Source organism: Muscardinus avellanarius (assembly GCF_963383645.1).
Source record: "Muscardinus avellanarius genome assembly, chromosome: 4".
NCBI classification, from domain to species: domain Eukaryota; kingdom Metazoa; phylum Chordata; class Mammalia; order Rodentia; family Gliridae; genus Muscardinus; species Muscardinus avellanarius.
The window spans coordinates 44,917,062-44,931,673 of record NC_137789.1 but is presented as its reverse complement, the minus strand read 5'-3'; the positions used below and the strand labels follow the sequence as shown (position 1 = coordinate 44,931,673).

The following is a 14,612-nucleotide window of genomic DNA, read 5'->3' as shown; positions in this document are numbered from 1 at the left end:
CAGACCCGCAAAAAAAAAAAATAATAATAATAAAAGTAATAGACTTTTTTTTTTTTTACTATTTTAATCAACAGGCAAAAGACAGATAGTACAGAGCTACCATAGTATTTCCTTCTGCACATAGAATTCCCTTTATTATTATTATTATTTATTATTATTATTATTATTATTATTATTATTATTTTACTTTGGTGGTACTGGCTTAAGAGATCCTGTTTCCAAATAAAAATGTAAGAATAGGTCTGGGAGTGTAGCCCAGAGGTAGCAGGGCTTCCAGGAACCCCAGTACCACCAAAAAAAAAAAAATAAATAAAAAATAAATAAATAAAACAGGGTCTCACTGTGTTGGGGAAAGGGCCTCACTAAGTTGCTGAGGCTGGCCGAGAACCTGCGATCCTCCTGTCTCAGCCTCCCAAATACTGGGATTGCAAGCATGCACTACCACGCCTGGCTTAAAATTCTCTTTATTTTATTTTATTTTATTTATTTTATTTTTTTGCGGTTCTGGGGATGGAACCCAGAGGCATTTGACCTCCGAGCTACATCCCCTGCCCAATTTTTTATTCTTTATTTTGAAACAGGGTCTCACTGAGTTGCAAAGGGCCTCACTAAGTAGCTGATGCTGTCCACGAACCACCATCCTCCTGTCTCAGCTTCCCAAATGCTGGGATTACAAGCATGCGCCACCACACCCGGCTTAGAATTCTCTTTATTAATTTTGCATTAGTGTGGTATATGTGTTACAATTAATGAAGTAATATTGACACATTATAGCTCATATTTTATTCATATTTCTTTAGGTTTTAATCTAGTCCTCTTTCAGGATCTTATATAGGGTGCCACAGTACGTTAGTTGTCACGTCTTTTTAGGTTTCACTTGGCTATGACAGTTTCTCAGACTTTTCTTGTTTTAGATGACTTTGAAAGCTTAGAGAAATATTGTAAGATGCCCCTTTCTTGAAATGTATGTTTTTCTCATGAGTGGGGTGGGATTTTGAGGAAGAAACCATTGAGTTGAAATACCATTTTTATCATCTCAAGGATACATAACTACCTTTGATTACCTTTAATGTTTTTTTCAGATATACTATTTCAGCGCTTTGCAAAGATTTTCATTGGCTGTCTTGCAGCAGTTACTAGTGGTATGATGTATGCTCTTTACTTATCAGCATACCATGAACGGAAATTTTGGTTTTCCAACAGACAGGTAAGCACAAAGAATTTTGACAATATGAAAAATGTTTTAGTTTTTGGGGTGCGTGCGTGTGTGTGTGTGTGTGTGTGTGTTACACACACACACACACAGAGACAGAGAAAGACTGGGGATTGAGTCTGTAGACTTTCTATGTCCAAGCCCTATTTTATTTTTATTTTGAAACAGGTTCTTGCTAGGTTAATTTGAGTCTAACTACTTGGTGAGGCTAATATCAAGTCTGTAATCTTCCTGTCTCAGCCTCCCAAGTACTGGGATTAAAAGCATGCGTCACCATGCCCAGCTTTGTTTTAGTATTTATTACTAATTTCAGTAATATGTTTTCTAAGGAGTTACAGTACATGTGTGATAAACATGACAGTGCTCTCTTATTTATGGTTATTATTATTATTATTTTTTTTTTGTGTGTGTGTGTGTGTGTGTGTGTGTGATACTGGGGATAATACCCAGGGGCATTCTCCCTCCAAGCTACACCCCCAGCCTTATTTTCTATTTTGAAACAGGGTCTCACTGAGTTGTAGATAGCCTCACTATGTAGTAGCTGTGCCACCTGCCCAGCTTATTTATGGTTATAAAAAAAAAAAATGGAGTCAGGTATGGGGCGCACACTTGTAATCCCGGCGTTTGGGAGGCTGAGACAGAAGGATCATGGTTTGAGGACAGCCTCAACTACTACTTAGTGAGGCTCTTTGTACCTCAGTGAGACCCGTTTCAAAATAAAAAATTTTTAAAAAGTGCAGTTGGGGGTATACCTGGGAGATAGAATGCCCCTGGGTTCCATCCTCAGTACTGAAAAAAAAAAAAAAAGGTTTAGAAGGTCTTTTTAAAAATATTTTATTGTTGAGCCGGGCATGGTAGTGCACGCTTGTAATTCCAGCATTTGGGAGGCTGAGACAGGAGGATTGTGGTTTGCAGACAGCCTCAGCTACTTAGAGGCTGTTTGCAACTCAATGAGACCCTGTTTGAAAATAAAGAATCAAAAATAGGGCTGGGGGTATACCTCAGAGGTAGAATCCCCTGGGTACCACCCCCAGGACCACAAAAAAAATGAATGCTTAATTAACTTATGAATTATAATCCATTTGAAACCTTTTTTATGAAAATGATGATTGCCAGAGTATTGAAAAGTTTCTTTTTGGTGATATAACATTAATTAAAGAAAATTCAGATGTCTTTGAAAGGTAAGCAAGTATCAAAACTAATTTAGAAAGTCATGAGGGAAAAGGAAACATATAGCTGAAATATAAGACACTAGTATTTAAATACCCATTTCACTTTATTGTAGGAGCTTGAACGGGAAATCACATTTCAGGGTGACAGTGCTATTTATTACTCCTATTATAAAGATATGTTAAAGGCGCCTTCATTCGAAAGAGGTATGATAATTATAATTGTATTTGTAATAAGATATATATATATATATATATATATATATATATTTTTTTTTTTTTTTTTTTTTTTTTTTGTGGTACTGGGGTTCCTGGAAGCCCTTCTCCCTCCGGGCTCCCTCAGATCTATTTATTTATATTTTTTTTATTTGGAAACAGGGTCTCTTAAGCCAGCAAGGCTGGCTCCAAACCAGCGTGATCCTCCTGTCTCCGCCTCCCAAGCGCAGGGATTACAAGCGTGCGCCACCATGCCTGGCAATAATAATAATGTTTTTCTAAAATAATTGTTCTTCAGTATTGGAGCCCTCGGACATGGGGATTTGTCTTGGAATGTTGGCATTTCTCTTTATTGTACTTAATTTAAAAATTGGATAACTGAAGCACAGAGTATTTTATTTTTTGATCTTTGTTGATCGTGTTTAATATTTGATGACTAACAGATGCCATGTTTATTTAATTATTGTAAAAGCAGAGTAGAAGATCTCAAAAAGAATCTATCTATGGATGTTTACAAATTGACCTACAATAACAAAACTGTTTTTAGGTGTTTATGAACTGACTCACAATAACAAAACTGTGTCTCTGAAGACTATAAATGCAGTGCAGCAAATGTCTCTATATCCAGAACTTATTGCCAGCGTTTTATATCAAGCAACTGGTAGCAATGTATGTATGTTTCTTTTGGCCTTTATATCTATTTACTCACATACTTAAGACTTCTCAAATTATCTAATGTCATCCTATTATCACTTCCTTTCTCCCATTTAGGAGATAATTGAGCCAGTGTATTTCTATATTGGCATTGTTTTTGGACTGCAAGGAATATATGTTACAGCTTTATTTGTTACAAGTTGGCTTATGAGTGGAACATGGCTAGCAGGAATGCTTACTGTTAAGTGGTTCATTATTAACAGGTAAGAAAGATAATTTTAACTGATACTTAACATTTTTTTGTGGCTATTGAAAATATTTCCTAGCCGGGCATGGTGACACACACTTGTAATCCCAGCATTTGGGAGGCTGAGACTGGAGGATCGCAGTTCGCGGACAGCCTTAGCTACTTAATGAGGCCCTTCGCAACTCAGTGAGACCCGGTTTCAAAATAAAGAATAAAAAATTGGACAGAGATTGTAGCTTGGAGGTCAAATGCCTCTGGGTTCCATCCCAGACACCCCCCCCAAAAAAAAAAAATCCTGTCCCCAAGATTCCCCACACTAATCCCCAAAACTCTGAATATGTTAAGGTATAATTTCTGTAATTATATGTTATGTGGCATAGTTTATTTATTTTTGGTACCGGAGATTGAACCCAAAGGCGTTTTACCTCCAAGTTATATACCCCCACACTGATTTTATTTCTTAGTTGGAAACAGGGTCTCACCAGTTTTCTGAGAGCTTCAATAATTTGCCAAGGCTGGCTTTGAACCTGCAATCTCCTGTCTCAGCCTCTAAGTACTGTGGGTGCCACCATACCTGGCTGGCACAGTTTATTTTAAGGAAGATTACACACAGTTATAATCCTAGTACTTGGGAGGCTGAGACAGGAGGATCACAGGTTCGAGGACAACCTCAGCAATATGGTGAGGCTCTCAGCAACCTAGTGAGACCCTGTTTCCAAATAAGTAAAATCAGACTTGGGGTGTAGCTTAGAGGTAGAATACCACATAAAAAAGTATGTTTTAATAAACCCATTAATTAATTTATATGGATGAGTTAATAAACCCATCCTTTTAGTGATTACAGGGGCCTCAGCTGTTTAATAGCAAGTACAACAAAGAATAAAGGGCTTTTTTTTTTTTTTGCAGAACCAGAGATGGAACCCAGGGGCATTCTACTTCTGAGCAACACTCCCAGCCCTATTTTTTATTCTTTCTCTTTCTTTCTTTCTTTCTTTCTTTCTTTCTTTCTTTCTTTCTTTCTTTCTTTCTTATTTTATTATTATTTTTTTGGTGGTACTGGGGTTCCTAAAGCCCTTCTACCTCTGGGCTACACTCCCAGACCTATTTTATATTTTTATTTGGAAACAGGGTCTCTTAAGCCAGCGAGGCTGCCTCCGAACCAGCGCAATCCTCCTGTCTCAGCCTCCCAAGCGTGGGGATTACAAGTGTGCGCCACCACACCCGGCTATTCTTTATTTTGAAGCAGGGTCTTACTGAGTTGCAAAGGGCCTCACTAAGTACCTAAGGCTGGCTTCGAACCTACACAATCCTCCTGTCTCAGCCTCCCAAATGCTGGGATTACAAGCGTGCGCCACCATCCCTGGCTAAAGGGGCTTTTTTGAGATGGTTGTTTGAGACATACTATATAATTTTTCTGGCATTGGTCAGTATTATAAATTTACTTCTTTTTTTTCATCCAATATTTTTTTATTGGTGCATTGTAGTCAGATACCATAATGAGGTACAAGATGATCGAGGCATACATACACACATCACTCACTTAGCCCTTCCCTAATTCCCACCATTCCCTGCCTCCTCCCTCCTCATGTTTGGCTTAGTGATTGACTTTGATGTTTGTGAATGTACATCACTTCATCCAATCTTTTTTTTTTTTTTTGGTGGTACTGGGGTTCCTGGAAGCCCTTCTACTTCCGGGCTACATTCCCAGACCTATTTTTACTTTTTTTTTTTTTTTATTTGGAAACAGGGTCTCCTAAGCCAGCATGCGCGGCTGGCTTCGAACCCGCGTGATCCTCCTGTCTCTGCCTCCCAAGCGCGGGGATTACAAGCATGCGCCACCACGCCCGGCTACTTCATCCAATCTTGATGAGATTTTCGCTGAAAAAAATTTTTTTTTTTTTTAACAAGTCTGGGGATGGAACCCAGGGCCATTTAACCGCCAAGCTACATCCCCTGCCCTATTTTTTTATTCTTTATTTTGAAACAGAGTCTCACTAACTTGCAGAGGGCCGTAGCTGTTTCCAAATAAAAAGTATAAAAATAGGTCTGGGAGTATAGCCCAGAGGTAGAAGGGTTCCATCCCCAGTACTACCAAATAAATAAATAAATAAATAAATAAATAAATAAATAAATAAAATTGGGCCAGCTTGGAAGTAGAATGCCTCTGAGTTCAATCCTTAGTACCAAAAATAAATAACCAAAGAAGTAAAAAGGGCTGAGGATGTAACTCAGAATCCTCAGTAACACACACACACACACACACACGATATGCTTTATAATCTCATTCATGCAAGCTCTATGACCTTGGTTAAGTCACACTGTGCCTCAGTTTTACATTCCTTCTGGAAAGGGGTAAGAACTTTGAGTGTGCCCGACTGCTAATTACATAATACAGATTGTGCTGTGGAGGAGATCGCCACCTGGTTGAGGGAAGGGAGAGGGGGCTGACATGCAGGCTGCTCTACAACCACCAGTGTGCCTCAGCATGGGGCCATGTTGTCCAGAGCAGGCATGCCCTGGACACTTCTCACTGAGGCCCGTCTGTTCAAGTAAAGCACAGCATGGTGGGAGATGGGGATGGGACATTGTTTGCTCAAAGCTACTATATGGGCAGTGGTGGACCTGTCTATTCCCACCTCACAGGATTGTTATGGAGAACAAGATGTGTGTATAAGTGCTTTGAAAAGTGTAGTGTTAAACAAATATAATATCTTGCTTTTGCTCTTCATCTGTGGTTTATTTTAGGGTAGATACAACAAGAATTGAATACTCCATTCCATTAAGAGAAAACTGGGCACTACCATATTTTGCATGCCAGGTTGCTGCACTTACAGGCTATTTAAAAAGCAACTCAAATACTTATGCAGAGGTAACACATAAATCTGTTTTATCCATCACAGTTCATTCTAATGTATTGCAAATATGGTACATAATTTTATAGCTACTCATATTAAGTTATGCTCAATGAAGTGAAGCCTAGTTACTACATCAGAAAGGATGTAGTTAGGTAGTTTTTGTATAATGTTATACTATAATATGACTGATAAAGATGTTATAAATGGATGAAAAATATCTTATTCTGAAAATTAATCAATCCCACTGTTTTTTTCCATTTCTTTTTACCTTTGGGGCATTGATGGACTTTATAGTCATAATAATTTTATTTTTTTACGGATCTTGGGATGGAACCCAGGAGCGTTCGACCTCTTAGCTACACCCCCTGCCCAATTTTTTATTCTTTATTTTGAAACAGGGTCTCACTAAGTTGTGGAGAGCCTCACTAAGTAGCTGAGGCTGTCCGTGAACCACTATCCTCCAGCAGCCTCCCGAATGCTGGGATTACAAGCATGTGCCATCACGCCCAGCTCTAGTCATCATAATTTAAAGAAATATTAGAAGCAGGGCAGTGGCCACTCACTAAGGGGCATTTGAGATTTGGCATTGGAAGGACAAAATTGTTTTAGCCAGGCCTTTTTTTTTTTTTTTTTTTTGGTACTGGGGATGAAAACCAGGGACTTTCTACCTCCGGGCTATACTCCCAGACCTATTTTATATTTTATTTGGAAACAGGGTCTCACCTAAGTTGCTGAGAGCCTCACTAAGTAGCTAAGGCTGGCTTCGAACTTGTGCAATTCTCCTGTCTCAGCCTCTCAAGCGCTGGGATTATAAGCGTGTACCACCAACGCCCGGCTTTAGCCAGGCATATTTAAGTAAGGACAAAGGAAACTGTGTTTAATATTTAACAGAGGAAAACAGCTGAAGGTTTTATATGGTTGACAGGACAAGCATTGGCGAAAGATAAGGTTATACTTTAAGAGCAAATAAAAACAAAGTTCTTTGCCGGGGATAGGCTGAGACATAAGACTATTTAAAATGATAGCCCTTGGGAAAATAAGAATCACCATGCAAGTAAAAATATTATTTTCAGGGCAAAAGTAGTTGATTTCCACATTAACAAAAGCTTCCTAGCCAAGTCTAGTAAAAGCTACCGTCTTGTAGCTGGACATGGTGGTGCACACCTATGATCCTAGTGTGTGGGAGGCTGAGAGAGGAAGAATACAGGTTCAAGGACAGCCTCAGCAAGTAGTGAGACTCATCAATCTAATGAGACCTTGTTTCAAAATAAAAAATAGGTCTGGGAGTGTAGCTCATAGATAGAATGCTCCTGGGTATAATCCCTGGTACCTTCCACTTCCAAAAAAAAAAAAAGGAAAATTATACTGATATTTTGTTTTCCTTTTCTTTTTCCCCCCTTTGTCTTCCTGAAATTTTCAAGGAAAAATGGCTGATTTCTCTCTATTGTGCCTTACATAAGATTTTACTGTTTTTGTAAGGATTTATTAAGAATTATGTGATTATAAAAGAGCTACATATTTAAAACTGATTCAGTATCGGGATTGTAACTTTAAGGTTGCAACCTCATGGGTTTTTATAGTAACAAAGCTGCTGATACTTAGCTTCTTTCTTTTGTTTTCCCTAGAGGTTTTGCTACTTGCTGATGAGTGCTTCAACTTACACCTTTATGATGATGTGGGAGTATAGCCACTATCTCCTGTTTCTTCAAGCAATATCTTTGTTCCTGCTAGATATCTTTTCAGTGGAACAGAGTGATAAGGTATTATGACTTTTTGAAATGATAAATTTAAATGCAGAGAATAAATGTTTTATAGTGTTTTAAAGTGTTTTTATAGCAAGGCTGGCTTCGAACCTGCGCGATACATCTTAAAACCTCTCCTGTTTACTCATCCCATATCCTGATGAGTTCTAACACTGAAAGTATTTGAACAGAAAGAATTTAACATAAAGAATTGTTACTGAGCTGGGGGTAAAGTTCCGTGATAGAGTGATAGAGGATGTGCCAAGCATGTACCAAGCCCTGGGTTCAGTCCCAGCACCAAAAAACCCACAGCCCCAAAAGAAAACAATTGTTAACCAAGTATAAAGTCATTAACTTATTTATTGACTAACTGAAATGATAATCAGAGCCTGAAAGCATCACATAAACAGCTGCTGCAGGAAGCAGCTGCTAGTGCCGAGGAAACAAAGTGAAAGTATGTAATTATTAAATCTAAGAAACTTAGCAAAGGGAACTCATGGGCCTGAAACAGCCTCCTGAGGAGGGGCTACTGTTTGGCTGTGCTGGCATCTTTGAGCTCAACAGAAGGGCCCTTTGGAACAGGAATCTAGGTCTCTTAAGAGTAAAGGTCTGGAGTTGGAGAATGTGATGAAGTTGGTTTTTGAAGTGTTGGAAAAGCTTCACCTTCATTCAGAGCTTCAGTAGGAAGGACTTACTCTGGGGGGTAAAGAAGCATTACCTAAGTGTAGTATGATGAGCCCCAGGCCAACAGGAAGCAAGAGGGAAGAGCAAGCTCCCCTTTTCACTTCCAGCCTTGCTCTCTCCCGCTAGCATTTTCTATTGGTGGAACGCAACAGGAAACCCACTAGAAAAGCAAAAATATAAATTGCAGAGTCCTAGCCCCATCATAACAAGACAGAAGATGGAAGGATAGCTTTGGAGCTCCATTACTCAGTAACTAGTATACATCTGTAGAACCAGCCTTTTAGTGAAGACTGAACCTTGCCAGCACCCAGAAGATTCCATCATGCTTTCTCACAGTCATTACTTCAATCCCCCAAGGGTAGCTACTGTCTTGACGTGTAATAGTGAGTTATCTTTTTTATATTATTATTATTTTTTGGATGGTACTGGGGTTCCTGGAAACCCTTCTACCTCTGGGCTACACTCCCAGACCTATTTTTAATATTTTTATTTGGAAACAGGGTCTCTTAAGCCAGCAAGGCTGGCTTCGAACCTGCGCGAACCTCCTGTCTCCGCCTTCCAAGCGTGAGGATTACAAGTGTGCGCCACCATGCCCTGCGTGAGTTATCTTTTTTGGGGAGTGACTTGGTACTAGGGATTGAAAGTAGGAACATTCTACCTCTGAGCTATATTCCCAACCCTTTTTATTTATTTATTTTTATTTTGAAAGAGGGTCTACTAAGTTGCTGAGAGTCTCACTAAATTTTAGCTGAACCTGCAATCCTACTGTCTCAGTTTCCCAAGTCAGATTACAGGTGGCTGAGGTGTTTATTTAAAGAAGTTCTGAGCTGAGATGGTGGCCCATACTTGTAATCCCAGTGTTTGGGAAGCTGAGGCAGGATGATCACAGGTTTGAGACTAGCCTCAGCTATTTAGTGAGGTATCCTGCAACTTACTGAGACCCTGTTTTAAAATAATGAATAAATTTGAGGGATGGTGGCACACACTTGTAATCCCAGTACTTGGGAGGCTGAGACAGGAGGATTGCACAGGTTCGAAGCCAGCCTCAGCTACTTAATGAGGCTTTCAGCAATTTAGTGACACCAAAGTTTCCAAATACAATATAAAATAGGTCTGGGAGTACCCGGGCATGGTGGCACACGCTTGTAATCCCAGCATTTGGAAGGCTGAGACAGGAGGATCATAGCTTCCGGACAGCCTCAGCTACTTAGTGAGGCCCTTTGCAACGCAGCGAGACCTTGTTTTGAAATAAAGAATAAAAAATAGGACTAGGGGTGTAGCTCAGGTCCTTGGGTTCCATCCCCAGTACCACACACACACACACACACACAAAAAGTAGATGTGGCTTCTCATAGATATTTTTCATTTTTTTTTTTTTTTGTGTGTGTGGTACTGGGGATGGAACCCAGGGGCCTTTTACCTCCAGGCTACACTCCCAGACCTATTTTATATTTTATTTGGAAACAGGGTCTCTTAAGCCAGCAGAGGCTGGCTTCAAACCTGCGCAATCCTCCTGTCTCAACCTCCCAAGCGCGGGGATTACAAGTGTGTGCCACCATGCCTGGCTCTATCTTTTGTATTTTTATTTTTTTATTAAAAAATTTTTTTTTTTTAGGTACCAGGGATGGAACCCAGGGGCATTCTACCTCTGAGCTACACCCCCAGCCCTATTTTTTATTCTTTATTTTGAAACAGGGTCTCACTGACTTGCCAAGGGCCTCACTAAGTAGCTAAGGCCATCTTTGAACCATGATCCTCCTGTCTCAGCCTCCCAAGTACTTGGATTACAAGCGTGCTCCACCACGCCCGGCTGTTTATCTTTTTTTTTTCTTTTTTCTTTCTTTTTTTTCCGGTCTGGGGATGGAACCCAGGGGCATTTGACCTCCGAGCCACACCCCCTGCCCTGTTTTTATTCTTTATTTTGAAACAGGGTCTCACTGAGTCGCAGAGGGCCTCACTAAGTAGCCGAGGCTGTCCCAAATGCTGGGATTACAAGCATGTACCACCATGCCCAGCTTATTTTTTTTAATTAATTTCATAATACATCAAATTATTATGTATTCAATTTGAGAAAAAAAAGGAAAAGGTTTAAGACATAATTTCCTTAGGGCTATTCTTTTGTGACATTGAACTGAATTTTATGTTAATTAACTGGACCAAAAGCCAAAATACTTTTCTGTGGTAGTATGTATGTATGTATGTATGTATGTATGTATGTATCTTTTATTTTTTAAGTACTGGGGATGGACCCCAGGAGCATTCTACCTCTGAGCTACACCCCCAGACCTATTTTTTATTCTTTATTTTGAAACAGAGTCCCGCTGAGTTGCAAAGGGCCTCACTAAGTAGTAGCTGAGGCTGTCCTTGAACCATAATTCTATTTCAGCCTCCCGAATGCTGGTATTAGAAGCATGCGCCACCACGCCCAGCTTGTGGTAGTATATTTGAGGCAGTGTATTTCACTGGAGAGGTTTTAGGAATTGTTGCTAAAGATTATGATTTTTATTTTATTTATTTATTTTATGGTACTTGGAGTTGAACTAGGGACATTCTGCTGCTGAGGTACACCCCCAGCCCTTTTTTTTTTTTTTTTTTTTTTTTTTTTTTTGGCAGTACTGGGGATGGAACTCAGGGGCATTCTACCTCTGAGCTACACCCCCACCACTCCTGTTTATTTATTTATTATTTTTTTACTGTGTGTGTGTGTGTGTGTGTGTGTGTTACTGAGGGTGGAACCCAGGGGCCTTCTACCTCCGGGCTACACTCCCAGACCTATTTTATACTTTATTTGGAAGTAGGGTCTCACTAAGTTGCTGAGAGCCTCACTAAGTAGCTGAGGCTGGCTTCGAAACTGCACTATTCTCCTGTCTCAGTCTCCCAAGCGCTGGGATTACAAGCTTGTTCTGCCACACCTGGAATTCCACCCCTGTTTTTTATTCTTTATTCTTTATTCTTTATTTTGAATCAGGGTCTCACTGAGTTGCAAAGAGCCTCACTAAGTAGGAGCTAAGGCTGTTTTCGAACCACGATCCTTCTGTCTCAGCTTCTCAAATGCTGGGATTACAAGCGTGCACCACCATGTCCAGCTTTATTTTTATTTTGAAAAACAGGGTATCACTAGGTTAATGAGAGTCTCACTACTTGCTGAGGCTGTCATCAAACCTATTATCCTCCTGTTTCAACCTCCCAAGTACTGAGATTACAGGCATGTACCATTACACCCGGATCATGATTTTTTATTTGTGTAATTTGAGACAACATAGATGAGTTTTAATAATAGGGCAAACCAAGCTAGGCATGGTGGTGCACACCTGTAATCCCGGTACTTGGGAGGCTGAACCAGGGAGACCAGAGGTTTTAGGACAGCTTCAGCAATGTAGCAAGACTCTTAGCAACCCGTAAAGACCCTGTTTCAAGACGAAAAAAATAAAAATAAAATAGGGCTAAAGATGTAGTTCAGAGGAGAAATACCCCTGGTTTTATCTCCAGTACCACACACATAAAAAGTAGAACAAACCAAACCAAATTAAGTCAGAGCATGGCATTAAAGAAGTTCTTCCAAAGCCAGTGTGGTGGCATAGGCCTATAATTCCAGTATTTGGGAGGCTAAAACAAGAAGATCACAGATTTAAGGCTCGCCACAACAACTTAATGAGACCCTCAACAACTTATCAAGACCTTGTTTTCAAAGTAAAAAATAAAATAGGACTGGGGGAAGTATAGCTCAGAGGTAGAATGTCCTTGGGTTAAATCCCCAGTACCAAAAAAACTCTTCCAGTCTGATCTCAACATTCATTTTGTTTGTTTGTTTGTTTGTTTGTTTTTGTGGTACTGGGGATGAAACCCAGGGGTCTTCTACCTCTGGGCTATACTCCCAGACCTATTTTATATTTTATTTGGGAACAGGGTCTTTCACTAGGTTGCTGAGAGCTTCAGTAAGTAGCTGAGGCTGGCTTCAAACATACGCAATGCTCCTGTCTCAGGCTCCCAAATACTAGGATTACAAGCATGCGCCACCACGCCCAGCTAGCATTCATATTTGTTAATAATGCTCCTTACTGCCGGGCGTGGTGACGCACGCTTGTAATCCCCGTGCTTGGGAGGCAGAGACAGGAGGATCGTACTGGTTTGGAGCCAGCCTCGCTGGCTTAAGAGACCCTGTTTCCAAATTTAAAAAAATATAAAATAGGTCTGGGAGTATAGCCCAGAGGTAGAATGGTTTCCAGGAACTCCAGTACCACCAAAAATAAAAAATTATAATGCTTCTTACTTTGTTTCTGGAGCGTTCTAAGAAGAAAGTGATACATTTATATAAAACATAATATTAAAAAATATAGATTGGGGGAGTGGTGAGTGGGCCCGGGGCACCCTCCCCACCTCATGCCATTTTGGCATGGAGCTGTAACTATTTTCTGTATTTCTATTTTCTGTATTTCTGTCTTTTTAATAAACTTCTTTAAATCTTCAAATATATATATATAGGCTGGACGTGGTGGTGCACACTTGTAATCCCAGTATCGAGAGGCTGAGACAGGAGGATCACTGGTTCAATGACAGCTTCAGCAAATAGTAAAACTTTCATCATCCTAGTGAGACCCTGTTTCAAGATACATATATAAAGAGAACATTTCATAATATACTCCTAAATTATAGTACAGCATTTATTGTATAATCACAGTCAGATCTATTCTAAACAAAATTTGATGAAAAGATGCACAGTAAAATTTATTTTAGTCTCATTCATTTTATTTTTGTCCCAACAGGTTCATGAAGTATATAAAATCTACATATTTTCTCTCTTTCTGGGATATTTGCTGCAGTTTGAGAATCCAGCACTATTGGTGTCTCCTTTATTAAGTTTAGTGGCAGCCTTAATGCTTACTAAGTGCCTTCAGGTAATTAATTTTTCTTTTTATTTTCTTTATTTGCTACTTAATTTTTCTAGTATTGGAAATTGAACCCAGGGTGCTTTACCACTTAGCTATAACTGTAGCTTTCTTTTCTTTCTTTCTTTTTTTTTTTTTTTTTTTTTGTCGTACTGGGGAGAGAACCCAGGGGCCTTCTACCTCCAGACCTATATTTTTAATATTTTATTTGGAAACAGGGTCTCACTAAGTTGTAGAGGGCCTCACTAACTAAACTGCTGAGGTTTGCTTCAAACCTGTGATCCTCCTGTCTCAGCCCCTCAAGTACTGGAATCACAAGCATGCGCCACCATGCCCGACTCTGTTTGTTTTATTTATTTATTTTTGTGTCATTGGGGCATTCTGCCTCAGAGCTCCACCTCCAGCCCAATCCTTTATTCTTTATTTTGTGGGGTTTTTTTTTTGTGTGTGTGTGTGTGGGGGAGGGTCTGAGGATGGAACCCAGGGGCATTCTACCTCTGAGCTATAGCCTCTGCCCTATTTTTTATTCTTTATTTTGAAACCGGGTCTCACTGAGTTGCAGAGGGCCTCACTAAGTAGCTGAGGCTGTCGGTGAACCATGATCCTCCAGGTCTCAGCCTCCCGAATGCTGGGATTACAAGCTGTGCCACCATGCCCGGCTTTTATTCTTTATTTTGAAACAGGGTCTTACTAAGTTGGGGAAGGTCTCACAAGTTGCTGAGGCTTGCCGAAAACCTGCAATCCTCCGCTTTCAGCCTTCCAAGTATTAGGATTACATGTGTGCACCACCAAACATAACTAATGTTTTATTCTGAGGTGGAATCCTGCCAAATTTCCCAGGTTGGCCTTAAGTATGTGATCCTCTTGCCTTAGCCTCTCAAGTAGCAGGGCTACAGATGTCTGGCAAAAAAAAATTTTTTTTGGTTGTATTGAGGAGTTCAACGCA

General features: G+C 39.9%; 1 protein-coding gene across 1 annotated transcript in view; it reads left to right on the top strand.

The window, feature by feature from the left end:
* DPY19L4 (dpy-19 like 4) overlaps nucleotides 1-14,612 on the top strand; it is a gene marked incomplete at both ends in the record, with an annotated part of 77,495 nt that overhangs the window by 28,180 nt on the left and 34,703 nt on the right. The window contains 7 exons of the mRNA XM_080694749.1: nucleotides 1,083-1,207; nucleotides 2,499-2,589; nucleotides 3,146-3,267; nucleotides 3,370-3,515; nucleotides 6,245-6,368; nucleotides 7,980-8,114; nucleotides 13,544-13,675. Of these exons, the coding sequence (XP_080550875.1) occupies nucleotides 1,083-1,207; nucleotides 2,499-2,589; nucleotides 3,146-3,267; nucleotides 3,370-3,515; nucleotides 6,245-6,368; nucleotides 7,980-8,114; nucleotides 13,544-13,675 (875 nt within the window). The remainder of the gene's footprint in view (nucleotides 1-1,082; nucleotides 1,208-2,498; nucleotides 2,590-3,145; nucleotides 3,268-3,369; nucleotides 3,516-6,244; nucleotides 6,369-7,979; nucleotides 8,115-13,543; nucleotides 13,676-14,612) is intronic.